This window comes from Phaenicophaeus curvirostris, chromosome 7 (genome assembly GCF_032191515.1).
Source record: "Phaenicophaeus curvirostris isolate KB17595 chromosome 7, BPBGC_Pcur_1.0, whole genome shotgun sequence".
Taxonomy (NCBI): domain Eukaryota; kingdom Metazoa; phylum Chordata; class Aves; order Cuculiformes; family Cuculidae; genus Phaenicophaeus; species Phaenicophaeus curvirostris.
The window spans coordinates 25596738-25624640 of record NC_091398.1 but is presented as its reverse complement, the minus strand read 5'-3'; the positions used below and the strand labels follow the sequence as shown (position 1 = coordinate 25624640).

General features: G+C 52.6%; 2 protein-coding genes across 2 annotated transcripts; one reads left to right on the top strand and one right to left on the bottom strand.

Annotated features, from left to right (window-relative positions):
- The first annotated feature begins 1416 nt into the window (after positions 1-1416).
- On the top strand, positions 1417-23230 carry ARPC2 (actin related protein 2/3 complex subunit 2). The gene is made up of 10 exons (XM_069861333.1): positions 1417-1562; positions 12272-12306; positions 13300-13412; positions 15394-15439; positions 16010-16196; positions 16607-16700; positions 19001-19127; positions 21201-21301; positions 21728-21828; positions 22789-23230. Exons 1-10 carry the CDS (start codon positions 1489-1491, stop codon positions 22811-22813), a joined length of 903 nt encoding a protein of 300 aa, XP_069717434.1. The 5' UTR covers positions 1417-1488; the 3' UTR covers positions 22814-23230.
- A 442-nt stretch (positions 23231-23672) lies between these two features.
- AAMP (angio associated migratory cell protein) lies at positions 23673-27826 on the bottom strand. Its single transcript, XM_069861101.1, is given in 13 exon segments — positions 23673-23910; positions 24152-24225; positions 24227-24303; positions 24591-24652; positions 25216-25280; positions 25282-25320; positions 25693-25808; positions 26076-26159; positions 26318-26462; positions 26574-26713; positions 26864-26983; positions 27354-27506; positions 27676-27826. Coding segments are annotated over 13 exon segments (1263 nt in total). The 5' UTR covers positions 27788-27826; the 3' UTR covers positions 23673-23834.
- Positions 27827-27903: the final 77 nt, after the last annotated feature.

Sequence of the window (27903 nt, the reverse complement as noted above, 5' to 3'; positions counted from 1 at the left end):
CACCCCCCACCACCCTCCTGTCACACAGTGTCATAGAATCATAGAATCACCAGGTTGGAAAAGACCCACCGGATCATCGAGTCCAACCATTTTTTCCTACATTAGGAAAAAATTCTTCACAGAAAGGGTCATTGGGCACTGGCAGAGGCTGCCCAGGGAGGTGGTTGATTCACCTTCCCTGGAGGTGTTTAAGGCATGGGTGGACGAGGTGCTGAGGGACATGGTTTAGTGTTTGATAGGAATGGTTGGACTCGATGATCCGGTGGGTCTCTTCCAGCCTGGTGATTCTGTGATTCTATGATTCATTCCTATCACTGTCCAGGGTCAATCGCAGCAGGTGACATGGGGGCACACCCTGTGGTGCATCCACCCCTGCAGTGATGCTCCAGCAGGGGGTCCCCACTCTGGCCCCCAGTGTTCGCAGGGCTCCCCTTCGAGCCCCCTCCCGGTTGCTGCGGCCTCCCCGGAAAGCAGAGACCCCCGGGGCTGGGGAGTGGGCAAAAGCAGGGCAGGGCTCCGTGCCTCAGTTTCCCCATGGATAAAGTGCTAGGGTTTTGGGGGGCACAGGGGCACAAGACTGGCTCGCCCCTCTTGGGGGTGCTGCGGGGGTCCTTCCAGAGCAAAGCCTGTGTCGCTGCCACCGTGGCTGCACCAGGCTGTCCCGAACTGAGTCGTGCTGTCAGGCAGAGCCATGTCCCTACTCCAGCCTCACACACTCCGGGGGAAACCCCCTGGCCTCCGGCACCCCCATAGTCCTGGGGCACCTTCAGTCCTCTGAGAACCCTTATTGCCCTTAAGGGAAACCTGCACCCAAGGGCACCTCCTGGGTGCCCCATCCGAAGCCTTGGGGCACCCAATCCTCACAGCTTTGGGGTGCTTGCCACTCCTCGGCGTACCCCACACTTTTCAGTCACTTCTCCTCCCTGAGGGCATCCATACAGCTGTAGGGTGCTGTCACAGCCCTGGGGCACCACGCATTTTTTGGGACCCCTCCTCACCCCAGGAGCACCCCATAACCTCGGTGGCAACTCCACACTTTAGGAGGCATCGGTACCCTAGGAGCACCCCACATCCCGGGGGGCACCCGACCCTTCTGGACAAGCCCCGCACTCCAGGCTCACCCCATATCCCGGGACACCCCACACTCTCGGGTCCCCCCATGCCCCAGGCTCACCCCATATCCCGGGACACACCACACTATCGGGTCCCCCATATGCCGGGACACCCCGCACCTTCGGGTCCCCCATGTCCCCTCCCCCTCCCCCACCCCCGACTCCCCCTCCCCCTCGTCCCCCCCATCCCCAGCGCGCGCCGGTGCGCGGGGCCTCTACGTGACGTCACAAGGGGGCGTGGCGCGCGCCCTCGCGCCGGGGCCCTGGGCGGGGCCGGAAGTGACGCGCGGGGCGCGAGGGCGGAAGCGGCGGCGCAGGCTCGGGCGGGTCCCCGGTGCGCTCAGCGGGCTCGGCTCCCTCCGGCCTCGGCGCCGACATGATCCTGCTCGAGGTCAACAACCGCATCATCGAGGAGACCCTCACGCTCAAGTTCGAGGGCGCGGCCGCCGGGTACGGGCGTGGGGGACGGGCCAGGCCGGGACGGGGGCGGCGGGCGGAGGGGAGGGCGGGGCCGCTGCAGGATGGGGGCCCGGGGAGTGAGGCGAGAAGGCCGGGGGTGTGGAGGGGCTGAGCTGGGGGCTTGGGACGGGGACAGGATGGGGGCTGGGGGCTCGGGACGGGGCCAGGGAGTGGAGAGGCTGATCTGGGGGCTTGAGACGAGGCCCGTGGGGGTTGAGCAATGAAGCTGGTGAGGGGGCTGGAGAATAACCCTTACGATGAGCGGCTGAGAGAGGTGGGGTTGTTTAGCCTGGAGAAGAGGAGGCTGAGGGGAGATCTTATTGCTCTCTACAACTACCTGAAAGTAGGTTGTAGAGAGCAGGGAGCTGGCCTCTTCTCCCAGGTGACAGGGGATAGGACAAGGGGCAATGACCTGAAGCTCCAACAGGGGAGGTTCAGGCTGGACATTAGGAAAAAATTTTTCATGGAAAGGGTTATTGGGCACTGCTAGAGGCTGCCCAGGGAGGTGGTTGATTCACCTTCCCTGGAGGTGTTTAAGGGATGGGTGGACGAGGTGCTGAGGGGCCTGGTTTAGTGTTTGATAGGAATGGTTGGACTCGATGATCTGGTGGGTATCTTCCAACCTGGTGATTCTATGAGGGGCTGCGCTGGGAGGGTGGGACTGGGACGGGATGGGGACCAGGGGATGGGGAGGCTTTGCTGAGGGGTTGTGGCAGGGACAGGATGGGGACCAAGGAATGGTGGGGCTGGGCTGGGGACTTGAAACCAGGACCATCGGGTGGAGGGGCTGGGATGGGGCAGCAGGACGGGCACAGGGTGGGGTTTGGGGGTTGGGATGGGGACAGGGTGGGGGACAGGGAGTGGAGGGGATGAGCTGGGAGCTTGGGACAGGATGGGGGTTTGGGGATGATGGGGCTGGGCTGGGAGGTGGTGACAAGGCAGAACAGGAGCCTGGAGAATGATAAGAGGTGGCTCTGAGGTAGGATGGGGGTTGGGGAGTGAGGAGTGTAAAGCTGGGACAGAACGGGTGGCTGTGGGCTGAGAGGGCTGGGAGGAAGGTTGGTACTGGAGAAGGGGGGCTCTGGTTTGGGGTCACTGGGCTGGAGGTGATGGAGCTGATGGGAGCTTGGGCAGAGTGAAGGCCTCGGAAATGAGGGAGCAGAGGCGAGCAGGCAAGAGTTGGAGGGGAGAGCAGGTTTTGATGTGATGGTTACTGCTGGGGCAGCACAGAGACCCCGAGGGAGCAGAAGGGAGCTGTGGAGGCTACTGGAGATCACACCATCAAGACAGGCAGAGCTGGAGGAGTGGAACTGGACAAGGACAGGGCTGGGAAGAGGGGATGGTAGATCTGCAGGGGTGTTTGCTCTGGGTAAAGCAGTCTTCATCAGATCAGGCCCAGCATGGTGCCACACTGGTACAGAATATGTGTGGGGAGCTGAGGAACAGGAAGCCTGCATGTGGAGCCGCAGCCTCAGCCTTTTGCTTTGGGGGCGGGGAGCAGATTCCAGCCTGCCCCCTTTCACTTTGCTGAGCAGGAGGGATGCAGGCTGTGGGTCTCCCGCAGTCCCTAGTGCCAGGCTGGTGGGTGTCCTGGTCTTGAAGGGTTGTGTTGAGGGGGCTGGTTTGCACCTGCACCTCTGGCTGGGACAATTCAGTCCCTGGGGAGCCAGTGGTTATTTTGCTATGAGTGTTGCACCAGGGCTGTAAAGGTGCTATCTGAGCATAGCTTCACTCAGAAGAGAGTCCCTTCATATAAAGGTCCTTATCTGCAGCCAAGGTACCTGTGATCTTGCTTCGCTGTCTGCACAGGACACCTTTGTATGGAGACAAAGCCTTGAGAAGCAAAGTGTGGTGGCATTATCTCTGGAGTGCAGCATGCCCTGGTGCCTCAAATTGCTTGGCCCAGCCTGCTCTGGGAAAGGATGCCCCAGACAGGTGCCTTTTTCTGTGTCACCTTTTCCTTCAGCAGCTTTTGAAGCTCTCTGCCTTTTACGTGCAGAACTCAGAGGTCATTTCCTCTGCTTTCCCCTCTCAGTTGACTTCTTGCTTAGGTTGGGTTTGTTTTCTTTTGTTTTTCATAAAATAACCTCACAGGCTGCAGTGCCTCCTGGGATAGTCAAGCTGCTCACAGGCTTTTAATTCTCCTGGGGCCTGATTGTTCAGTGCAACAAGTTTCCCCAGAGTACAGGCACCGTACTCGGGAGAGCTCCCAGGTGACTGCTGTGATATCACAGCTGCATCCATTAGAAAATGTTATGTATGCAGAGGTTAATAACATGTCAGAAATGCTCGTTCATCACAAGTCCATACTGAGGCACTCTTCCTGCTGGTGAGAGAGGAATGTGTATGTGTTCCTGTGTTGGTGTAAATGTGGAAGTGGCACTCTGTGGGTTTAAATGCACCTTGAAACCCCAGCTCTGTGTGCTGGGGTTTCTTGCTCTGCACCAACCTGCAGGCCCACAAAATTTCCGTTTTCTCCTTACTTCTGCATCAGCACACTTGCCTGGTGTAGAGATTGTGCCTGGATCGATTTCTAGTGCAGCTGATGGTGCTTCTGCCTCTTATTCATCTACAGTGTATTCTTCTCTCTAGATGGTGTTTTAAGTTTTGTGCCTTGAGTGTGTTGCTGGAGGAGAGGAAGTTCTTTACTTCCACATTTTCTTCTGTACTTGTGCTGAGGTCCTCCTGTCCAGGCAGAAACAAAGGTCTGAGATATGTAGGGAGATGTATATCTTTTCTCTTGATTTCAAGTCTTTTAGGAAATGGGTGCTATGCAGTGTTTATTCACATGAAATTTCTTCTCCCTCTGACCACAGTTCTGGGGTCAACTCCTGTGGTGCCGAGTCTGAAGGCTGGAGGGGATTTCCTGTATTTCACTGTTTCAGTGATGGGTTTCCCCAAGGTGCATCTTGGGGACAGATAGAGGACAACCAGGGCAAGGTCAACCCTTGAGGGATTTGGTGACTGGGCAGGATGAGCCTGGACAGTTGGACAGAGTTGTGTTTGTATTATTTGCCCTAGAACAGGAGTGGGGCAGGTGCAATGAGTGGATTTGTCCGTACTACTTGATTCAGAGCCAGGTGTGCCTGGTGGATTCAGTACCAGCTTGAGAGTCAGGCAGGGCGGGGTTGTTTCTAAATCCTTTGCCAGAGACCTGTTCTGTGACATGGGCTGTGTTACTCTACTCTGCTTCCTGTGGCCACACTGTGGCTGTGATTCAGCTGGCTCCCTGCAGAGCTTTCTTTCCTGGACCATCAGGTGAAGGCGTGTTTCACTGTGTTGTATAGAGCTAGGTCACATTTAGAAGTTGGGACATTAGAAAGTTAGGAGCTTGTAACATTATTGTCATGTAATGTGTCAAAATCTGCTCTGCATGAAGGTCCATGAACTGTCTCTGGAGTCCCATCCCCAGAGGTGTTCAAGGCCAGGCTGGAGAAGGCTTTGAGCAACCTGATCCAGTGGGAGGTGTCCCTGCCCATGATGGGGGATGGAACTGGATGAGCTTTAAGGTCACTTCCAACCCAAAATACTCTGATTTCCGGTGTGGAAGGTGCCTTGGCCAACTGCTGACAAAGATCAGCACTCGAGGCAGGGCCAAACCTGTTTCTAAGAGTCCTCCCTTTACAAAGTTCTTGTGGCTTATCAGCATCCACCCATTGACAGAGTAATTCCATAATTCCAAGTTATTTTGTGTTTGTAAGCAAAACACATGGAAATCTCACCTCCTCAGACAGCTGCTGTTGAGGTTTGGCATTTGGATCAAGGTGGTGACAGGCAATGGACTTCAATGCATCTCATTTTTTTCTTTATTTAATATTGCAATTTCTTGTTTTAAATCCATTTCCTTAAACCAACCACATTTTTAAGTAAAGGCTTAAAGCTACCAAGAATCTGTTCGAATAACTTGAGTTAGGAATTTGCTGGAGAAGCTTTCAAGCGTTGAACTGCTGCAGTGGGCGAATATCTGGTCAGTATGGAATGAGGCAACTTGTGAGCTTTTGCCAAGTGTCAAGAGAATAAATTTTTGTTACATAAGCTTTTGACTTGAGAAGTTGTCTAGAAGCTGAAGTCACGCTCAGATTTTCCCATTTCTGACAGAAACATGATGTGAGGGGATGAGCCCTACCAGTTGGAAGATTTTGTTTCTCATCATTGCTTCCCTTTGCTCACTGCAGAGATGGGGAAAAAATCAGTGAACAATTTAAGAATAAAACATTCTGATGTCTGTCTGCTGTGCCTGGTGAATACTTGTTCATTTCACTCACAAGGATGAACTGCCTCCCAAAACAAATTTGCTGTCCAGTTTTGTCCTGTTCTAACTTAACTGACGCCAGTGAAAGCGGCACAGGACCTTGTTCGTGGGGTTTGGTTTTCCAGCCATACATAATCTCTGGTAAATTAATCACGTATCTCAAGCTGTTTCTTGGTATTTACTCACTGTGCAAAAGAAAACAAATTTGCATAGCTGGAGAACACTGCTTTTATTTCTAGGGGGCGGAGGGGCATCTCAAATCTTTGATTTCTTTACAGCCTTTAATAGGTAAGGATCTGCAGGGCTTCATGACTGTTAGCTGCATAGGGAAACAGCTGAAGCTTGAACTTCCCTGATGCAGAGCGGTTCCTATGAGCTGGCCGGAGAACTGGGCTGAAGCTGCACCCGTGTGCTTTATGGTATTTCCCACTTGTGGTCGCTTTGGTGTTTGTTGCTGTAGAGCTGAGCCCTTCAGACAGTGAGGCCGAGTGAAACCTCGGAGTGTGAACTTTGTGATGTGACATGCAAAGTGAGTTCATTATGGGAAACAGAGGAGCATCTGCAGGCCATTGGGCTTACTGGTAGGGTAGAGGAGCTTTGGGTCTTGACAGACACCATGGAGAAACTCCCTGCAGGGGTGGGTATGGGTATGGCAATCCACAGCTCTGGCCCAGCATTTTAGGGGAGCGTCGCAGCCTGAGTGAAAACAGAGGTTGCTCCTCTGCCCACCCACTCCTTCTTGCTGACACAGGCATCTCTATGGCATCAGAGGAAATGGGACTGGGGAAGTGACCTGGGTTAAAATTACACAGGCAGAACTGGGTATTTTTAACCCAGATGCGTTTCCTCATCCCATTCATTGCACGAAGGCCACTCACCATGGTGGAGCCCAGGAGCAGGGATCAGATCTCCTTCCAGCAGCAACAGTAGCAGGTGCTGGCTCAGTGTCCTCCCAAGCCCAGCCTGGAGCCACGCATCTCCTCAGCGGCATCTCATCTGCTGAAGTTCAGTCTGCCTGATTCTGAGGAGCACTTGGGCCACGCCGCTGGCAGAAAGCGGTACCCCTGGATTCAGCGTGGCATGGGTGGCACTGTAGACCTTGGCTGTCTGCGTTGACCAAGTGTGCTGTAGGTGGCTGAGCAGAACTCCTGGGCTGCCACAGCGCATGTGGCCTCAGCCACCAGAAAAGGTGACTTTGCATTAATGGTGGATCGTGAACCACTTCTGACTGGAGCTAGGCAGTGCTCCGCTTTTGAGCAATAGTGCAAGGAACAAGAGGGAAGATTGGCCCAGATCTTTGAAGTGTTAGGCTTTTCCAGGTCATTTTGTCATTGCTTCAGCCTCAGTTTTCATCTCAGATCTCCAAGAGGCGCCTGCTCCATGTTATCCTTTGAGAATGGTTTTCACTGCAGCCACTGTTGTTTGACACCAGAGAAAAGTGGGTATTGTTCGCTGCACTAAAGAAAGGCATGGAATGGTGTGTGGAAGATGAGGCTCTTCCCCAGAGACCTCCTGCAGCACTGGCAGCTGATCATTCCAGTGAGGAACCGTGGGCTGCCTGTCCCCAGGTGGAGTGGAGGCGTGCTTCAGAGTAAAGACCTGGTTGGAAACAGACCTGCCTATACCTGAGTGCTGCAGGGCAGGCCTCAGCTTTGTCCACTGGGTATCCTAATGCCTGCCTACCTACCAGCCAACCTCCTCCAGGGTGTCCTGCTTGCTGTGAGGGAGAAACTTGGGCATGGAGGGGTCACGTAACTGAGAGGGGAGAGCCAGCACGCGTGGGGGCTGCCATTCGCCACTCAGCATCGCCCTGATGGAGCACTCCTGCTCAATTGAGTTTGTGGTGGGTGTGCTGCCAGAGCTATGGGAGCTCTTCTGATTTCATACGCTCCCGCACCTTACGCAGGGTAGCTTTTGTTAGCTGAGTGAGACCCAGGAGTGGAGGAACTGTTCAGATAATTTTAGACATTGCTCATGATTTTTTTTTATTGGGGTGACCTTTCTGTAGTGAGAGCCTGCAGTCTGTCACTGAATCTGGTTTGCTGTCTCCAAACTGTATATCAGCTCTGGTGATCTGAAAGCTCTCCTCAGAGCTTTAAGCTTTGAAATGCCCCCACCCCCGCCCTTTATTTTTTCCCCTTCTCCTCTGGGGCAAGAGATTAGAATATCTGCGTGCCTGCAGCTCTTAAAATAATTGCCATCCTCCTTTTTTGGGTACGGGTCTTAATTGGGATGTGGGAGATGCTTCAGTACATGTTGTCAGCCAAGTTTGCATTTAGGTCTGTTTAATACAGAAGATAAGGGCTCTGTATAATTGCAGTCTTCATTTTTCTGTTCTTAAATTTGTTGTAACATATGGCTAAGAGCCTCGTGGCCTGGGAATGAAGCGGGGAAGTTTGGATGTTGTCCGAGTCAAAATTGAGGAAATGCTATCAGAAAAAAAGATTTGCTGTTGCTCTTAAGTGCTTGCTGGCATCTCTCCACATGCGCTGTGGATCTTCATGGATGCTCTGCCGGGGTGAAAAATCTGATTTGGAGCTGGCTCTGTATTAGATAGACAAGAACGTAGGAGCCATTCAGAGGTGAATAGGAGAAATGCAGGCAAGAAGACGTAAAACCTGTCATGGCCTTTTATTGTTACAAGCAGAGGGCAGATGGGATTTGGTCTGGATTTAACTTCAAACCTGATAAGTGTTATCAGAAAATGGACTGTTGCCGCTGCTCAGAACAGCTGCCATTTTAGTGTCTGAGTCCAGGCAGGGTTTTGCAGAAAGGTCTGGTTTGGATTCAGTGTTGAGTGCAGAGAGGAGCCATCTCTGTTATTCCTGGTGTGAGCAGGTTTGTCTGCTTAGGGCAAGAGGTAGCAGGCTGGGGGAGGCTGGGGTTCAGGTAGGGGTGTTGGTGTTAAGGTGCTTGCAGGGGTCACAGCAGCTCTTTGTCCTGGGAGCAGATGGGCTCTACTGTCTGAAATCCTCTGAGTGTAGCCAGGCTTAGTCTGGCTGTCAGAGACTTGAATCGGGGGTGGAAGTGAATCCCAAAGGAGCTCACAGAGCCCTGCTCCAAAGTAAAAAGCGAAAAGGATGGCTGGGATTTACAATAACTGTGCACCAAGCTGCTAAACTACCAATTCTTGCTATGGGTTTGGATGGGTCTCATTGTGGAGGCAGGGAACACTGGGCCACACTAGATTGACCAAAGCTCTTTGGGATTGCACCAGTAACCTGACAGTAACCTGTACCTATCCTTCAGCCGCACAGCCTTGGTCCCAGGCCTGCTGCACATCCCCAGTGTGAGAGCAGGGCGGGCTGGAATGGCTAAACACAGAAGGGATATTGCTGCGCCTCCGCAGGGTGTTCAGCATGTCACTGCTGTTTCTGTTGCGGAAGATGGGTTTGGTGGGTGGTCGAAGGGAAGTGATTGCGTGCGTACAACCTGCAGCCCCACTGCTTGTCTGGAAGCTGCAGGAGGCTGGAGGTTAGAGTTCCTCTCCCTTCTGCTTGGGGACTTCTTGATGAAGGAACAACAGTTTGGGTAGCAAAAGGGGTGGTTTTTCTGTTGTAGAATTGTTTTAAATAGCCAGGATGTTTTTGGTGATGCGAGCCAGAGAAATATATAGAAACACTTACAAGCTTTGGGGTTGTAAGGTTGCTGAACTGTGAAGGGCTAAGAGAGCTCACTTCGCTCCCAGTCATGCATCTCTCCTGGGCCAGGCCTGGCTTACCTTAGGCGTGTGCTGGATGAGGTAGAAAAACCACTCTGCAGTAGGTGACAGAGCCAGTGTGGCTGCAAGGAGCTCTGTATGCAGCTCACGTGAATGCTCGCTTCACTGAGGCCGTGCACTGGGAAGTGGTTGAATATTCAGCACCCAGCGTTCTGCCCGTGTACTTGCTTTTCCCTTAAATATTTCCCCTCTTCACTATCCATGGCTACAAGAACTGAGCCACTCAGGAAGTCACTGTTAAAATAACTTCTCTAAGAAATCCATGCTTGCACAATGAAATGTTCAGAAATGGGATCGTGTCAGCTGTAAGCTTTTGTGTACAGAACAAAGGCTGTCGTGCAGAGCCATTAACTGAACAGGTATATGGTGGCACACGGTATCTTAAATAACACAAGTGATTTTCCTGCCATCCCACCAGGTACCGGGTAAATAATCAGGGAATCATCCTTCCTGGGCAAAGCCACTCCAGTGCACTGTCTGTCAGCTGTTTCTTGGTGTTGATTGGAAGGAGTTGCTGTGTTTGGAGGCTCTGCCGGGAGCTGGGGTTCTGGGAAGCATCAGCTTCATGTGTGTGGGGAATGGGGCTTGAACAGTGTAGCTCTGTGAAGATGAAATGGGGATTTAGGAATGTGTCCTCTTTAATATTCTTAGCTCTCGTGTGCCTGACTGTGCTATCTTTAAAGCTTCCTTCATAGGTTTCTTTTTTTTATGAAAATTTATACTGCCATCCAAGCTGATTCCTGAGTGTAGTGCTCTGAAAGAGGAACACGTCTGCATCAACTGACCGAGTGGGATCAGTGGGATTTTCTTTCATATCTCCTCAGTCCTCAGTCAGCAGATGTGGCTTGGGGAATCACTCTGCTTTCCAAGAGCCTGAGTTCAATATGCAGCCAGGGATGCCCTGTGAGCTCCATCTCAGGCCCAGCTGGGAGGGGAAGATGAGAGCAAGAGATGTGGCAGGTAGCTGGCACAGACCTTAAACTATTAAGGACCTTCCTTGGTGCACTCACTCTGCTTCTTTCAAGTGTGTGGTTTTTATCTTCAGCAATGCAGCACAAAAGACAGAGGCTTTCCAGCCTCACAACAAAAAGGGCTGTTGCTTTTCGCAGCTAACAACTCTGAAGAAGCAGCAACACCTCATCATTTCGACTTAGGATCTCCAGCCAGGGGTAATTCCTCCCTTTCCACCCGAGTAAAATGTTATTGACCCAGTGCATGGTCTGGGATCAGTTCTGTTCAGTGCCTTAGCCTTCCTGTATTGCCCATCTTGAGTTTTAGCACATCATGGCTATTTATGGCTTCCAAGGATGAGACTGTCTGCAGAAAAGCTGATGGAAGAACGGTGCTTTGTTCTAGAGAAAAAAGTCATTAAAACCTTTCCAGAATATAGTGAGGGAAAGTAGATATCGAGTCATCACTTCCCCCATGCCTCTTGGTGTGTGTACTGAGGTGTAGCTGCTACCCAGCATGGACAGAGCAAGTTTTGGCAAAAGGTTGAAGTTGGTCTTTGGACAGTGGCAGCGTAGTTGAGACCACAAGGCTGCCCTGGTGCTCTGTCTTTGGTTTTGGGAGATATTTCAGTATGTTGGTTCAGGCGCGTGTGAATGAACTGTTGTAGAGGATGGTTTTCTGTTAGCAGCAGCAGCCGCCTCTGCTCTGTTCAGTAGAGGCTGCTTTTGCAAAACAAGTGGATATACTCTGAAACAGCATTAGCAGTCTGTCACTTTTATCCTGTTCTCGTTTTCTACCCCTGCTCTCAGCAGTGGAGGTACCTTTGTGTTGCTCCCTGTTGGAGAATGACCTATTAATTAATACCCATCCCCTCAGAGCTGCCAAAGTAGTTATGTAGTGCCACTCCCAACAAAATCACTTCTCAGAAGCAGTTAGAGCTTTCACTGGATCGACTCTTCTACAGAGCCTGGACAAACTGGCAAATGGGGTTTGTTACACTGTTGTTAAATCTTCACACCTACAGCATAAGACCTGATGTCACTTTGGCTCCTGAGGTGTTCTTGTTGCAGATTGGAATCCCAAAAATCACACTGAGCAGTGTTAGAGCAAACCCAGACTTGCAGTTTTTCCTACAGAGGCAGTTGGCATAACGTTGGAGTATTTTGGGAGGGATGTGGCAGGACAGGATGAAACACACACCTGGAAGGTTTCCTTCTGCGGTTTGCTCCCAGCCCTGAACTTGGGGAAGGTGTCTTCCAAAAGTGAATTATATCAACACGTTTGCGGAGCTGCTGTTAATGGCGAAGGAGGCACTACGTCAGGAAGGATTGCTTAGCCTCCAAGTCCCTTCTGTGAAGTGGTATCACAGGAAGTTACAAAAGAACCTCTGTCCTCAAACCTGTATTGTGGCTGTTCTTTTCTGAGAAAGCATTTGTTAAAACAGACTCATCAATGATTAGTAGCATTCTCAGATATTTCTAACTGGAAATCGGCGATCTCAAAATCTATTTGTAAACTACAAGTAGTAACAATCTCTGCTAGCTTCAATGCCTATTTTATATCATCTGGGGTAAAACAGGTGCTTATAGGAATGGGGAGAAGTCTAAGATCTCTTGTTGAAGGTTATCAGCTAGGTGAACAGCAGGAGATAAAAGGGTTTCCAGGTAGAGCTGCTTGTGAGAAATAAGGCATTGGAAATTAATCCACTTTCCTTCACAGATTGGAGGCTGCTGTTTGAGCTCTCATTTACTTCCTTTTGTTTTCTTTGCTTTCTAGAAACAAACCAGAGGCAGTAGAAGTAACATTTGCAGGTAAGCTCCACAGGTCGCAACTTCTCTGAAAAAAGGGCTGGCTTGAACGGTCTGCCCACCGTTACACCTGGTGTGCCTAAATTCACCCAGCGCTGCTGTGGGTGGCAAGAAAAGCCATGCAGGGCCTGATAACCCTGCAGTGTCCCCAGAGCTGGGGTTTTGTCAGCTGCCGTATGACTTTGTCTGTCCATCTGTCTTCCCTGGGACTTTCCCCACCACAGTGGTGGCAGTGCTTGCTTGAGGTGTGTGTGCTACGTAGCTCTCTTATCTCACCTGTTCTCCAGTGCTGCCCTGGTGCTTCTTGCTGTTAGGTTTCTAGCACCACCTGGTCCGGGTTGTTAAAAAGCTGGCTCCGGGTGACAGGGAAGATGAATTTATTGCCTGAAATTCGCTCTCCAGGATGAGAAGCAACAAGGAAGTTCAAGTGTTCATTCTGCAACTGATTTTTTGTTTCTGTTACCAAGAATCTATGTAAGCTGCAGAGCTCCACGGGAAAGAGGAGCTTGCTTGGTAGCTGCAGGGTTGCCTTTCCCTGCTTTCTGCCCTCCTTGCCCGTTCTGCAGTGAAGTGGAAGCTGTCTCAGCAGGCAGCAGCTGAGCTGACTTTGCATGCAGAGATGTGTTCTCCTCCAGGCTGTGGCTCTGGCCCAGTGGGCACGTCAGTCACTTTCCGTGCTGGCCGTCCAGAAGGCTCCTGTCTCTGCATGTTTGTATCCATGTGTATTGAGCACAAGTGGATTTGCCAGGGATGCTGAATGACACTAAAGCTTTCTGTGATGGACAAGTGCCAAAACTGTGTCAACCCTTTGAATAATAAGAGGTCTCCGTACATGACATTACCACTTTCCTTCATAATGAGTTCCTCTCTCTTGGTGTATATGTGAGGGCTGGAGCTGGACGAGCAGTGTTGTTTTATGCAGTTCCTAGAATGTGTAGGGTAAAAACACTCTCAGAAATAGGAGCTGATTCTATGTTTCTCTTGCTTGCTTCTTAGACTTTGATGGAGTCCTTTACCATATTTCAAACCCCAATGGAGACAAGACAAAAGTGATGGTCAGTATTTCTTTGAAATTCTACAAGGAGCTCCAGGAACACGGTGCTGATGAGGTGAGTGAACATCTTTGGGCCATGAGCCTACAAATGCTGCTTAGGATGGGCAATGTCCTTGTGATGTTGATGGATCTAACATTTAATCCTTGGAGAATCACCTGTTCTCCCATCTCATGCTGGTCAAACAAGCAGCCCTATGTCAGCCAGGAATCCCAGTCTGCTGGAACACAAAGGCAAGGTGTGTTCATACTCTCTGAAGAATAAGAAGTCATCTTACATGACCCTGAAAGCTGACAGCCACCACAAATTTTACAAGTCCAAATGAGTGTGAGGCCTGACCATACAGGAACAGTTTCCCTGACAGATGTACTGAATCCACCAGTGAAGGAAGGCACCACGACAAATCTGGTGCCACTCTTCTGACTCTAACCACACTTGAGAGCAAGTGATGGGCTCCTGCTGAATGTGCAGACCTTGATCTGCAGCCTGGTTCCCTTTTCACTGCTGCTGTGTGAAGTAGCAGGTTCAGTTCCTGTTGAATGGGCCGGGGCTGTAGAGGACCATTTATGGTAGAAATAAGGAGCCTCTCTGAGCTGTGGTTGGGTGGTGAGGCAGGAAGTGTGACTCAGTTCCTCAGGCAGTTTTCAAATCTCCGCGTTGTAACAAATGAGGTTCACCCAAGGCTCTTCGGCAGCCTTTTGCCTCTGGGTGTCTGTCCTTGGATGAAAACAGGCAAACTGCTCCAGGAATTTATTGTGGGTCTGGCAAGAAACAGGCCATTTGAACCCAAAGTGAATTCCTGCAAGTTGTTGCAAGACCTGCGAAAGTCAGAATAAGTATGACTGAGTATCCTGCTTTCCTGGTTCCTGTATGTGGACCTTTCTAGGAGCAGCATTGCCTGCTCCTGAAGGTACTGCTGCTGACAGACAAGAGTCAGGCAGCCCAAACGGTGGAGCTCTCCCAGCATGTTTAGCAAGGATGAATAGTTTGTGATCCTAAGAGAACCACTGTGGTGGGTGAGTGGCGGACACCGCAGTAGTGGTGGAAGGCAGCCTTCCAAACTTCTAGAGGAAAATGGGATCTCTGTAGGACTGCCTTGAAAGTACTGACTGAATAGAAATTATATTTTCAAATCACCAGTTAGCAAACTTGTTTTCTGTGCTTCCCTGGCGATGACAGAGCTTGTTTCTGCTCTGTCTTTGGTGAAACCCCACTGTGACTAGTGCAAAGTGGGGTTCTTGCTAAGACTAAGCATCTCCCTGGCCTGCTGCAGGCAGGCTCTCTGCTGAGAGGAGGCTTTGACGTGCAGAGAGCCCATGCATCTTATCTGCATGGTAGTGGGTGTCATCCCAGGAGGGCCAGTTCTGCTATAGCGATATTGTGTTCTTCTCTGAAATACCTCCTGTTCCCAGCCTCCTCATTGACACGGAGCTGTGGCTCAGTTGCAAATTGCCATTGATGTAAAATTCAGCAATGATTATGTCTGAATAAAGGTTTTTGCTGTGCCGTAGGCGGCTCTGCTTCTGGGAGGCATCCAAGCTGCCTGGCAGTTTCCTCTCCATTGCCATCTGTCCCGTGCGATTGGCTGAGGCAGGGCAGACACTCGCCTAGCCACGCTGTGCCTGACCCCTGACCTTCCAACAAGGAGAGGGGCAGGGCGTGCTTTGCCTCTGCCTTTGAATGAGAGTAAGGGTTTCAGCCCTCAGATCTGTTGTGTCAAGCTCTTTGAAGGTATGAAGTGTACAGAAGGGGTTTTCTTCCCCACACAAATTCAAGAGTAGCAAAACTTTTAAAACTTGCAGTTTTGAGTTCTGTTCTGCAGCACATCCCCTGTCAGTGGAGTTCAGGGAGCTCTGCTGAGAGCAGGAGCAGCCGAGAGTACTAAAGCAAATGACTTTATCATTGTCCAATTCACTTAGACTAAGGGAGACAGGTGCTGTAATTTGATGTTTCTAAACAGAGTCCAAACATGGCTTGGGGTGTGCCAGAGGAAACAACTCGGATAGCTGGTGCTCTCAATGTTTAATTTCTTTCCTAGGTTTTGAAGAAAGTCTATGGAAGCTACTTGGTAAATCCTGAATCAGGTAACGCTGTGATAGCATTTACTCTTTGTGTGTGTGAATGCAATTCCAAATTTACTTAAGTGGCCTCAGAAATGCTCAAATGAAGGCTGCACTGCAAGAGTTTGATGTCTGGGGGCTCTGTACAATGAATAGCAATTTAATAGGTGGCTCAGGTACGTCAGGTCTGAAGTAACGTGCAGCACAAGCTGTAATTCTTGATGCCGCCCTCCTCCAGGAAGCCTCGTTCCTCATGGTTGGGGTCTTTGTTCTCCTCAAAGACGCTTTGTGAGACACAGGAAAACCATGGTTACCTGTGACAGCATCTCTTCCTACTCACTGCAAACACTTGAGAGCAGCTCAGCTAGCACGTGTGTTTGGCAGCTCAGGAAGGAGCCCTAGGAGCGTTGCTATGGCCACGCACCAAGTTCAAGCATGGGTTCTGTCAGCGCTTGGAGTGGGAAGCAGTTACCCCTGGGGGTTTTCAGAGGGCTTAAGGGAAAGTTGGGACTTAAGTGTCTCTCTCCAGAAAACGTCTCTGGTTTCATGAAGGTCCTGCATAGATTATTAAGATTTGTCACTGTCCTTCCCCAGGTTACAATGTCTCTTTGCTCTATGACCTGGAGAACCTTCCTGCAGACAAGGAGTCAATCGTACACCAAGCTGGCATGTTGAAGCGCAACTGCTTTGCTTCAGTCTTTGAGAAGTATTTCAAATTCCAGGAAGAGGGCAAAGAAGGAGAAAAAAGAGCTGTCATCCACTACAGGGATGATGAGACAATGTAAGTGTTTAAACCAAGCAGCACGGGCATCAGACAGCTGCCAGCTCCTGCTTACAGCTGCAGGTTGTGGTGGAAAGTCAGGAAATCCTTGTGCTCTGTACTTTGGCTCAGTAATAAGGGCCTGTCCTAGGCTATTAGAAGTACCCACTGAGGGTAAGGCTCATCCTTTGGGCTGCAGGGGTGTTACACAAGAGTCTCTGTTAGTGGCAGCACTTGTGGCTGCACGCAGGAGAGGAACTGGCTGCTCCCAACAGAAATATTTTGCTCCATGTAAACACTGTTTCAAGGGAAGGGAGATTTTCAGCAGCCAGACTTGTTAATGGTTGTTGTATCTACTTGACCTTGCCATGTGATTGCTTACTTCTTGGCTCCTCTTCACTTCTGGGTTCTCATCTCTCGCCCACCTGCAGGTATGTTGAGGCAAAAAAGGACCGCGTCACAGTTGTGTTCAGCACGGTATTCAAGGATGATGATGACGTGGTGATCGGAAAGGTGTTTATGCAGGTATGGAAACTGAATTATGGGGAAAGGGTCTGGTCGGATGCATTTGTGCTTGAAGCAGCATTGCTAACAAGCAGATATTCAGCTGAAGTGAGGTTGCAGCTACTTAAATGCTTGCAGGGCTCCAGTCTGCTCTGGGATGGAAGAACTACGTTCATAGGTACAGGTGTATCTTCTAATCCAGGCCCTTGCATTGGCGTCTTTTGTTGTCAATAGCCTTGCTTGTATGGATGATCAAACATTTTGTGTTAAGTTGAGAAACATCTCAGTGAATACTTTAGTTTCCACCTAGAGGCCCTGTGTTGTAGGAACTGAGCATGGTGGAGGGGCTGCAAAGGGAGCAGAAAGGGTGAGGTGATGTCATGTTGTGCCTGGGATGGTGCTGAGAGTCATCACCTCAAAATCTGTTCTTGCTAACACTCAAATGCTGCAGAGACTCAAACTGGAAGCAGCTCAGTGTTACTGCTCTCATGTGCTGTGATGGTCTTTTGGATGTGAGCCTTTCAAAACTATGAATTTGCTTGGTTTGCCGGCTTCGATCAATCATAATAATGCCAAATAGTTCTGGATTCAGCTGCCCTTTGCAACTGCCACTTAGCTGGGAAGCATTCAGGTGCTTTACCTGTGGTAAATGCTTCACGGGTCTCAGTGACTGCGTGTAGCCTGTTAAGACTGAGGTGTTTGCTTACAGCTGGAGAGGGAGGGCTCAGTGCATGGTGACTCATATGTTCATCTGTGTCACAGACCAGCTGAGCTCACCTTGTGCCTCCTGAAACACCTGGGGAGCCTCCTGCGCTGGCACAGCCATGGAGCAGGACCCTGCAGCATGTTCTGGGACAAGAGGAGCTAATTTAGACTGTTCATTCAGGGGTGTAAGGCCATGTTACTGACAGGCTTGTGAACAGTAAGTCACTGGTCCAGTTTGCTAAATACCAGTCTATCTGGTTTCGGAGTCGTTACAACAGGAATTGTGATTGGAGTCTTACCCCACAGCTCTGCTCTGTGTACCTTAGCTATGAGCCTGGCATTTGCTGTGGCTTTGAGCTGTTCCCTACCAGCATATCCCACAGCCTGGAATTCCACTTTTAAAACAAGGACAAAGGCATGCAGAGAACAAAGCAGGGTTTGTGAGGCTCCAGGGAGGTGGCAGGGCTTCAAGGCAGCAGCTGTCCCAGAGTCTCCATGTCCCAGGTTCTTGCATTTTACAACAGCAAACCCTGCTCCTGCCCAGCCACAAGAATTTCCAGTCAGAGCCACACTGGTTCCATCCCTCCAGCTATGGCTCTTGCATAACACAGCCCAGCCAGCACGTTGACTGCTCATCTGGGCTCTCATGGAGAAAATCTGACCATTAACTAACCAGTAAAGCCGTTTGAGTCATTTTACCCTCTGGCATAAGGAGACAGAAGTTAAGCAGACACAAGCTAAGCATTTCATTAAGGAAACCCCAGTGAACTACTCAGTTCTCCAAAAGGGCACAGATTCTTCCTCCCCTTCTGAGGGTGAGCTGTGCTAAGAAGAGAGATGCTGGGGTGATGTGTAGGCTAGGATGGGGGTTGGTGAGGCAGAGAGGAGGCTGCCCCTCTGCCTTGTGGCAGGAGAATGGTGTTGGGACTTTCCCAGCCCTGTGTAGGGACAGTCCTGTAATTCCTGAAAGGCAAAGCCCATTCATTCCATCTGAGAAGGTTGTTGTGCAGCTGTCAGAGGTTCTGTGGCAGAAGGGATCTCCCTGCTAGGAGGTACTGTTTCAAGATGCAGGGAAGTATTAGAAGGAGCAGGCTTCATGCACAAGCTTCAAACCCCATAGATGCATCTTAATGCCTAGGCAGAGTTCTGGTGGGAGATGCTTTCTCAAATGGCAGAGTCCTTTCACTGGGTGTAATGTAGACCTTGCAGCCCTGTCTGAGAAGTCCCTTTCCTCTGGGTTGATGGGCACTGTCTGCTTTTGCCAGAAACTTTGAGGGTGTTGACTTTCCAGCAGGAGTTGTGCTGTCTCATGTGCTTGCAGAGAGGTTCCCCTTCCATAAAGCAACCATGTCAGGAAGTGTGATGCTAAAAGGCACCCCAGCTGAAGGGCTGTGCTACAAACACATGTAAATCCATGATAGCCATATGTTTTGGTCTGGTTCTGCTAGGAAAAACTGATGGTTTTCTAGAGAATTGGCCTGATGGACTCGGGCCATTCAGGGAAGGCTGGGAAACCTCCTTTTCAGTTGCTCTGTGGGAGTGGGGACGCTCGGTTTGCTTCTCGTTGTATTGCTAGAGTGTCACAGTGGGACCCACCTTTGCTTTGTCTTGTTCAGGAGTTCAAGGAAGGTCGCCGGGCGAGTCACACAGCCCCACAGGTGCTCTTCAGCCACAGGGAGCCACCCTTGGAGCTGAAAGACACAGATGCAGCTGTCGGCGACAATATTGGCTACATCACCTTTGGTAAGCTGGCAGCTTTGAGGCCTGGACACTCAGGGAGTGCTGCTCAGCGCTCAGGGAGTGCTTTTTCATGCTGCTGCATGAAAAAGGAATTTACCTTCCCTGAGCGTTCAAATGGATCATTGGAAGCTGCAGAGACTCAAGTTGCATTCTGCGTTACCTGCCCCCGTCAGCGTGTTCCTTTCCTGTGTCAGGTGGGCAAGAAGCCACAAAAGCAGACAGTGAGCTATTTAGTGTCTGCCTACAAAATAAGTTCAGCATTTGGAAGCAAGAGAAAGGTGGCGCTGCTGTGATACTGTGGAAACTGAAGGTTTCTGATGGGAGGTTTCCTGTGAGAGGATTTGTAGCTTACCTAGCTGCAGGCACCTGTGCAGAGCTTGATCAGCAGAGGCAAGCAGAGAGCAGGAGCAGGGCAGTGAGGTCTGCTTGTCCAGCTCTGCCTCTTAGCTCTGGGCCGATCGCTTCTATCTCTGATGAGCCACTTTTCACTGCCTGCAGAGGTGCTGGCCAGCAGGGTCATCGCTTCCTTCTGGACAGTGATGCTGATGGCTGAACTGAGGAGTCAAAGCCCTGCCCTGTGCAAAGGGAAAGGTCTCTTCCAGAGAAACTGGGAGCCATGCATGGGTGTGCCATTAGGATCTCTCTCAGCCTGGCATTCCCGCAGTTCAGATCTCAGAGGTGGAGCGCAGACATTGCAGGGGGAAGGAGAAGTTAGCACTGCCCTCCTCCTGCACTGGGAATGGGGCAGACACAATTTCCCTGTTATCTGATCTGACAGTCCCAGGTGAGACATCATCCAGACAAAATGATCTTTCTGCCTTTGGATCCAGGATACTTAGCACAGGACCAGCCTGTGGGAAGGGCAAGCCACTGGACCCCTGCAGTAACCAAGTCTGGCTCTGTCACAGGCCGGCAAGCTGTCAGGCAGGGATCTACAACGGATTTCGAGATCGAAGGGCAGTCAGGATCTTCAGATCAGTTAAGCAGCCAGGCCACCCTTGTTCACCTCCCAGCTCTCTCCTCTGTTTGCTTCTTCCAGGCACTGAAGTAGCATCATGCCATTTCCTACAGTGCCATCATCTTTGGGCACTCAGCCTTGCCTGCGTCCTCTGGAGCACACAGCTGTGTCCAGGCTGCAGCGGGAGATATGGAAAACTGCTGCTGAGCCCTGTGTGGTCAGAAGTGGTGCTTAATCTTGTTGTGCCCCAAGTGCACAACAACCCTGTGCAGTGCTACAGACTACGGGGAGAGTGGCTAGAAAGCTTTCTGGAGGAGAAGGACCTGGGGGTGTTGGTTGACAGCGACTTGAACACGAGCCAGCAGTGTGCCCAGATGGCCAAGAAGGCCAGTGGCACCTTGGCTTGTATCAGAAACGGTGTGGCCAGCAGGTCCAGGGAGGTTATTCTCTCTGTACTCAGCACTGGTGAGACCGTTCCTTGAATCCTGTGTTCAGTTCCGGGCCCCTCACCACAAGAAGGGTGTTGAGGCACTGGAGCGAGTCCAGAGAAGAGCAACGAAGTTGGTGAGGGGGCTGGAGAGCAGGCCTTATGAGGAGCTGCTGAGAGAGCTGGGGTTGTTTATCCTGGAGAAGAGGAGGCTGAGGGGAGACCTCATTGCTCGCTACAACTACCTAAAAGGGGGTTGTGGAGAGGAGGGTGCTGGCCTCTTCTCCCAAGTGACAGGGGACAGGACAAGGGGGAATGGCCTCAAACCACACTAGGGGAGGTTTAGACTGGATATCAGGAAAAAAGTTTTTTCACAGAAAGGGTCACTGGGCACTGGCACAGGCTGCCCAGGGAGGTGGTGGAGTCACCATCTCTGGAGGTGTTTAAAAGACAGGTAGACTTGATGCTCAGGGACATGGTTTGGTGGCAGATGGGAATGGTTGGACTCGATGATCCAAGAGGTCTTTTCCAACCTGGTGATTCTATGATTTGTGTCACAGTTAGGGACTTTTTGTAGAGAGCAAAGCGGGCATTCGGAGCAGCGCACTCCAAAGTCTCCAGCACTGGAGGAACCTGAAGCCTTTTGGTACCTTGGAAGGTGCTAACAGTTTTTGTCACCCTCTTCTTTCAGTGCTGTTCCCCCGTCACACCAATGCTGCTGCCAGAGACAACACCATAAACCTGATCCACACATTCCGGGACTACCTGCACTATCACATCAAGTGCTCGAAGGTACTGAGGGGATGGGGGACACAGGGTACCTTCAGCCCATCTAACCTGGGTGCTGCAGGCGCAGGGGTGTCCCCCTGAGACCTCTGCAGGGCCTGGCATTGCCCTCCCCAGTCACACAGGGTTGGCATCATCACCTTCTCCCTGTCCTTCGGCACAGCCAGCACCTGTTTGCTTCCTATCCTCGTAGTGTAGTTCCTTTTTCCCTTTACAGGAGTAAGAGTAATTGTTCAGTGAGGCCTGGCTTTGACCAGCACTGGGACAGTGATTTTCACTGTCGCCTCTTGATCACTCTTCATAGCATTGGGGCTGTGCAGAGCTAGGTGCTTTCTCAACAGAGAGCAGAAAGATAGCTCCCACCCCACCCTGAAAGCTTGGCTATGAAAACAGGATCCTGATGTGTCCCTGTTTTGTCTCAATGAAATGCAGGCCTATATTCACACGCGTATGAGGGCAAAAACATCAGATTTCCTCAAGGTGCTGAACCGTGCCCGTCCAGACGCAGAGAAGAAAGAAATGAAAACAATCACGTGAGTAGCAAAGCGGGGCCTGGCTCTCTGGGATTCTTCACCAGCCACAAGCTCGCTCCTCCTCAGCTTGGCAGACCCTGGTCCGGGGAGGATTGGGATGCCGGATGAGTGACCACACCAGGGCCCCGTCTGAGGGAGGAAGGGAGGGTTTCACAGGGAAGTGCCTCTCTGGGTATCTTGAGGTAAAAGACTGGATCAGGCTGTGTTGGGCCCCCCTGTGCTTCCTTCACCAGGCTTGCTTCCTACCCTGCAAATTCTTCACTAGAGCTGGCTCTGCAGCACACCTTGTGCTGGCAGGTCCTGTGTGAAAGAAGGCCCATATGTGGCTCCTCCAGCCCTGGTGTCACCTCTGTCCCCACTGACACTTTGGTGGCGTTTGTGGGGCTTTTCCCCTTTGTTTCAAAGCTGGCTGATAAGCTCTGGGGTGATTCCAGCCCACAGGGAAGAGTGGCCAGGTCCTTCGTGGGGGTTTGTGGGTGCTGGAGCAGCTTCCCGATGCTTAGTGCATCCCGGGTATCTGCTATAGCCCAGCAGATACCTGGGGCCAAGAGCACTCCTGGGACACCACGCTGGCTGGCCGGCCGGCCAGCTCCCTTTTGTGAATAAAGCAGCCCAGAGTGACATGACGAAGGAGACAGGTTGTGTCATCAGGTTTCCCTCAGGTCCTTTACCCTCTGCTGATCCCATAGCCTGTTGGCATCCTCTTTGCACCCCGGCATGTCCCCTCTGCGTTCACTCCAGGGCAGTGGGGTTGTCCACTCTCCAAAAGTCAACCCCTCCCCTCAGCCCCATAATCTGGTTTTGCAGCCATTGATCCCTGTGAGCTCTGAACCAGCAGTACCTGCCTGGCTTTTCAAGAGCTTGGTGCTAGCGTGTGTCCCCCAAAAAGCCCCACAGCCACCTTGGGCCACCCCAGAACAGCAGCAGGGGCTGCGCTGACCTCTCTCTGCATCCTTGCAGGGGGAAGACATTCACAACCCGTTAACACCAGGTTTACTGAGGCTGCCGTGGAGGACGAAGGTTGGGGCACTTGCTACTGGATAATCGTAGCTTTTAATGTTGCACCTCTGTGAGCTCATAAGGAATTCAAGCAATCGGGGTCTGTTTGTACGACAGTTTGGGGAGTAATCTGCAGAAACGAGCTGTGCTTGCGAGGACTTGATCGTTCCAAGAAACAAAAACCTTAATTCCAGTTTGATTGACTTCATTTCTTTTCTTTTTTAATTTTTTTTTCTTTTCAAGCTGTTTCGCTTTGCAATATGTTACCAGAAATAAGTTGCAGTATTTCTTATGAGAATAATGCAATATTAACTTGTTTTCTTCTGAGTATTTGAGTTCAAAACTCCTGTATCTGAAGAAATACTGTTGGGGTTCATTAATAAAGGAGATCTTTCTATCTTAAGGGGCTGTGGGGGCTTTGGCTTGTCAATACCTGTGGCCTTGCCCTGGAAGGGGTTTTTTGAGTCACAGGCACAAGAAGAATAATTACTGTATCTCAGAGCAAATTATTTGTGGCGATTTCTGTCTTGGGGACTGAAGCAGGAGTGCTGTTCCCAGGTCTGTGAGCGAGTATCCTGTTGCGTTGGGCCACTCCTGGATTGCACAGAGCAGGATTCTCCTACCCTCAGCTAGCAGTCTGCATCCCTCCCTCCTACCCCGAGCCCCTCATTCCCCCTAAAAGGGAGAGCAACCTGGGGCTGCCTGCCTCCACTCAGACCAGAATAAAATCATCCACTATTGACTCTCAGGCTAGGGCTGGATGCTGGGGCAATCCCTGAGAAGGGTAGGAGGAAGCACAGCTCCCCAGATCCTCTTTCCCCTAACAAGCAGTGGATGGTATCCTGTTAAGTGAAATAATTTATATAAATTAAAGACATTTTTATACAAAACCCCAGGGCAGAGTGGGGCAGGGTGGAAAATTACAAAGCACACACTGGAGAAAGGTGGTGAAACCCATCTCCCTCATCCTTCCGCACACGAGCCAGGATATGATCCCTCAGCAGTTCTTAGCGATCGGGGCGCTGGACACAGAACACTTTGGCTTGGTGGTCACCAGAGGTTGTCACCACGATGGAGGCGTCCCTGTGGGGAGATGGGGCTCAGAGAAGGGTTTGGAGTCTCTCACCCAACACCCCTGATCTGCTCCGCTTCCCCCTGAGACCCTCAAGTCTCAGAGCAGACCTGGGTCTGTTCCCTACCTTTGAGACCAGACCCAAGGGGAAGGAGGCAGCTTGTGATTCTATTTCTTGAGGCTGGAGTCCCCCTGCCACACCTCCTCCCTCTGCCCAGCACGGGAATGGGGGGTGAAGGCTTCCCCACTCACTTGTTGACAGCGAAGTCAAGGATTTCAGCCGAGTGCCCTCGGTACTCGCTGATCATCTTCCCCGAGCGGGCATCCCCAGAGCCGCACGACCCCATCCAGGCTGCAGGTGTACACCACGGCCGAGCTCTCCTCCCACAGTAGCTGCACGATCCCTGACTGGGGCAGGGGGAGGTCACAGCATGAGCGCTAGGGATCCCCAGCAATTCTCACCTCCCCCCACAGCACCTCCCCTGTGTTGTCTGCTGTCCCCCACAGAGAGAAGAGCCGGCCCCCAGGGCGCCAAGCTCTGAGGCACCTCCTCCGTGCGGGGGCTGCGGCTGCCTTTGGGGAAGCCCAACCCAGGGCTGAGGGAGAACCACAAATCGAGAACTGGCCTCAGGGAAAAGCCCCTGCTCCAAGGCTCGTCATGCCAGACCCCGGCCCGCAAGAGAGGCAGTACCTCAGCCTCGTTGGCACTTATGCCTCAAGCTCTGCGTGGAGAGATCGTAGATAGCCAGCGTGCTCCATCCAGTTAGCACTACAGCAGCCAGCATTATACCTCCACACCATCCTCAGGTACCAAGCACCTGCTGCTATCCGGGCGGAAGAAACAAGGATGGAAGCACGTGAAGGATCAATATGGAAGGCAAACCTCCCCCCTGCCCCTGAGTGCTACTGCATATCCAGCATTAGATACAGACTCAAGACTTTCACTGACCCCCCATATCAGATACTCGAACACCCCAATCAGGAAACTCAACAAGACAGCAAGAACCAGCCTGAGGTTCATGAGGGAGAAGACGATGTCCTGGTAGGACCCCCCCCCCCCCCCCACAGCTCGGTGTCAGAGGGTATCCCAGGCAAACAGTGCTCCATTGGAGTAACCCCAAGATCCAACAGGTCTCAGCTGGGGCAAGGACGGAGCAACTGGTGTCCCTTATCCTCTGTCACACCCTCGTGACAGCCAGCTAGGGAGGATGGAGGTGAGCGAAACGCAGCAGAACAAGTGTAAGGGATGGCAATGGATCCGTTTGTAAGAACCCCTGTAAGATCTAGCGCTGAAGAGGGCCCATTCCAAAACTCACACGTTGCAGAAGCCCAGCGACTCCACCGAGTTGGACTCCACCTCCTCGCCCTCACCGCGGCCGGACCTTGGGGACCACGCTCTCCAGCTTGAACACGCACACCACCTGGGTGGAGGGAGGCTGACTAGTGCCCGAGGGAGCAGAAGGCAACCCCTAGTTGCATTGGTGTCCCCTTTCCTACCCGGGATTGAGCCTGTACCCCTAGACACCAAGCCCAACCCCAAAACCTCAGCTCCTCAGAGCAAACAATGGGGGGGGGAACTTCTTTCTGTGAACGCAGCAGGACCACCCAGCTACAGGTCCCACCAGTAACAGGGAGAAAACAGTTGTGTGTTGGCCAAGGGGCGCCTCCTGCGGGCCACTGGTGGCCTCCACGGGCCACTCGGGGCCAGCAGAGCACTGAACCACCGGGTTTGGGGAGGCCGGACTCCCCATCCCCCAAGGCTCCTGGCTTTGCCCTTGCCCACAGGGACCCACCTTGCCCGTGGCAGAGTTGATCAGCTTGGCGTGACAATCCACAGAGCCTGTCATGATCAAGGTGCCATCCTGGTTGCTGGCCACACATGTCAAGGGGTCCTGGTGGCCATCCTGGCCTGGGGGGTGAACAGGAGAGGCATAAGCTCCATCTGCCCTCCCCAGAGACCCAGAGGGCCTCAAAACCCACCTTCCCACAGCCTCCACCTCGGACGGCTCTACCAGCACCCCGGTGGCAAGGAGCAGCTACTCATGGGGAGAGGGAAACACAGCACTAGGCTCCCTTTGGAAGCCTCTAGCCTCTCCACCCAGGCAGAGGCCAAAGCCCACTGGAAGGGGCTGTTCCCCAATTAGGGAACACTTTAAGTGACTAACTTCTTCCCTACCTTTCAGGACATGCAGTGAGGTTCCCTGCTTCAGGTCCCAGATGCGCATAGTCCCATCTTCGTACCCCACCACCGCTCGCTTCCCTGGGTGAGACAGAACCAGCAGATAAAACCAGAGCTCCCCTCACCCCTCCACCTCCTGCTCAGCACAGACTGGCAGAAGCAGGACAGCAGATGGTGCCAGCAGGATCTGTCCCAAGAGCTGGTGACGTTCCCCACCCACTACAGCCCCCGTGCCTCACCATCAGGCAGGATCCTGCCGCACGTGGCTGGGCACGCAGGGCCCTGGAATGTTTTGCAGTCTCCACTGGGGATCTTCCACATCCAGGAGTTGCCATCAGCCGTGCCAGCCAGAAGGACGTGGGCTTGAGGGTGCCACTCCATCCACTGGGCGGAGGGAGAGGCAGCGTCACGGGGGCGGCAGCCTCACCACCACCCAGCTGAGACCCAGCTGCCGCCCCGCAAGCTCCCTGCGGCACCAGGGCTGCTGTCACCCACCTCCAAGTCTGCCATCTCGAAGGACCACACTTCTTCCTTAGAGTCCACTCGCCACACTTTGATAAGCCCAGACATGTCACCCGTGGCCACAAACACAGAATCGTAACTGAAGCCAGCACAGGTGACCGAATCCTTGTGTCCTAGAGATGTCAGGGGACAGAGACTGCTCAGACCAAGCTACAGAGGATGATCAGAAGCCCGACTCCAGCACAGCATCTCTCTGACAGCGTGTCAAGAGATGTGGCTGGGAGGGGACACAATGCTCACTCAAACAGCCTCAAGCACCTCACCTGTGCATTCGAACAGGAGCTCTCCATCGCTTACGCGCCACACAAAGGCCTTGTCGTCCTCCCCGCCCGTCACCGCCAGCGTGTTGGTCTTGGGGTCAAGGCTCACACAGAAAACAGAAGCTTCACAGAAGAGAGACGCTACGTGGCTTGGATGCCACTTACACCCCACCCGACGTTTCCCACGGATCCAAACCCCACGCAATGGGCAGGACACAGCAAGCTGAACTCCCAGCCCAAATCAGTAGGAATCTGTTTGTCCCATGGGAGCAAGCAGCAGAGGTGGGTTGTCTGCTGAGCTTAGGGTGAGATGCCGTGGTAAGAGGCTCGAGGGGCCTCTCTGTACATTAGAAATCAGCAAAGTGTCGCAGCCCTGTGGCGCGCCGGCTGTCCCAGGAATGGGACAAGGCCCTGCCGCACACCCTCACTCTGGGGAGAGGCAGGGTGGGAGCAGGTTCCCAGGGGACTCCAGCCACCCGTGCCCACCGCTCACCCGAGTGCAGGGAGAACGTGACTTCGCTGTCGTCCTGCGCCTCCATGCCGTCCTCCAGCCCCTCCTCATCCTCCGTCTCCCAAGCTTCGGCCTCAGGCTCTTCCACCTCATCGTCGTCAAAGTCCACGTCCTCCATCTCATCGGCCAGGTCATCTGCGGGGGGCGGAGATCAGGCGGCTGCAGGCACGGGGGTTCCCGCCGAACTGGCGGCGGGGAGGGGGGGGGGGGGGGGCGGGACCCGACGCCGCCGCGGCCGGGAACCCCGGAGCGAGGGTTCGGGGGAAGGGAGGGGACCGGAGCGGCGCGGGGCTCCCCGTCTCACCCGGCCCGGGCGGGCCCAGCTCCACCACCTCGATGATCTCCTCGTCGCCGTGGAAGCCCAGCGCCCCCGGGCCCTCGGCGGGCCCCTCGGCGGGCTCCATGGCGGGCTCCATGCCGACTCGCCCGCCGCTTCCACCGCTTCCGCCGCTTCCGCTCCCGCCAGCCAACCGCGGCCCGCGGCCTCCTTCTGTCCCCGCCCCTTCCGCCCTCGCCTCGCGGGGCATCCTGG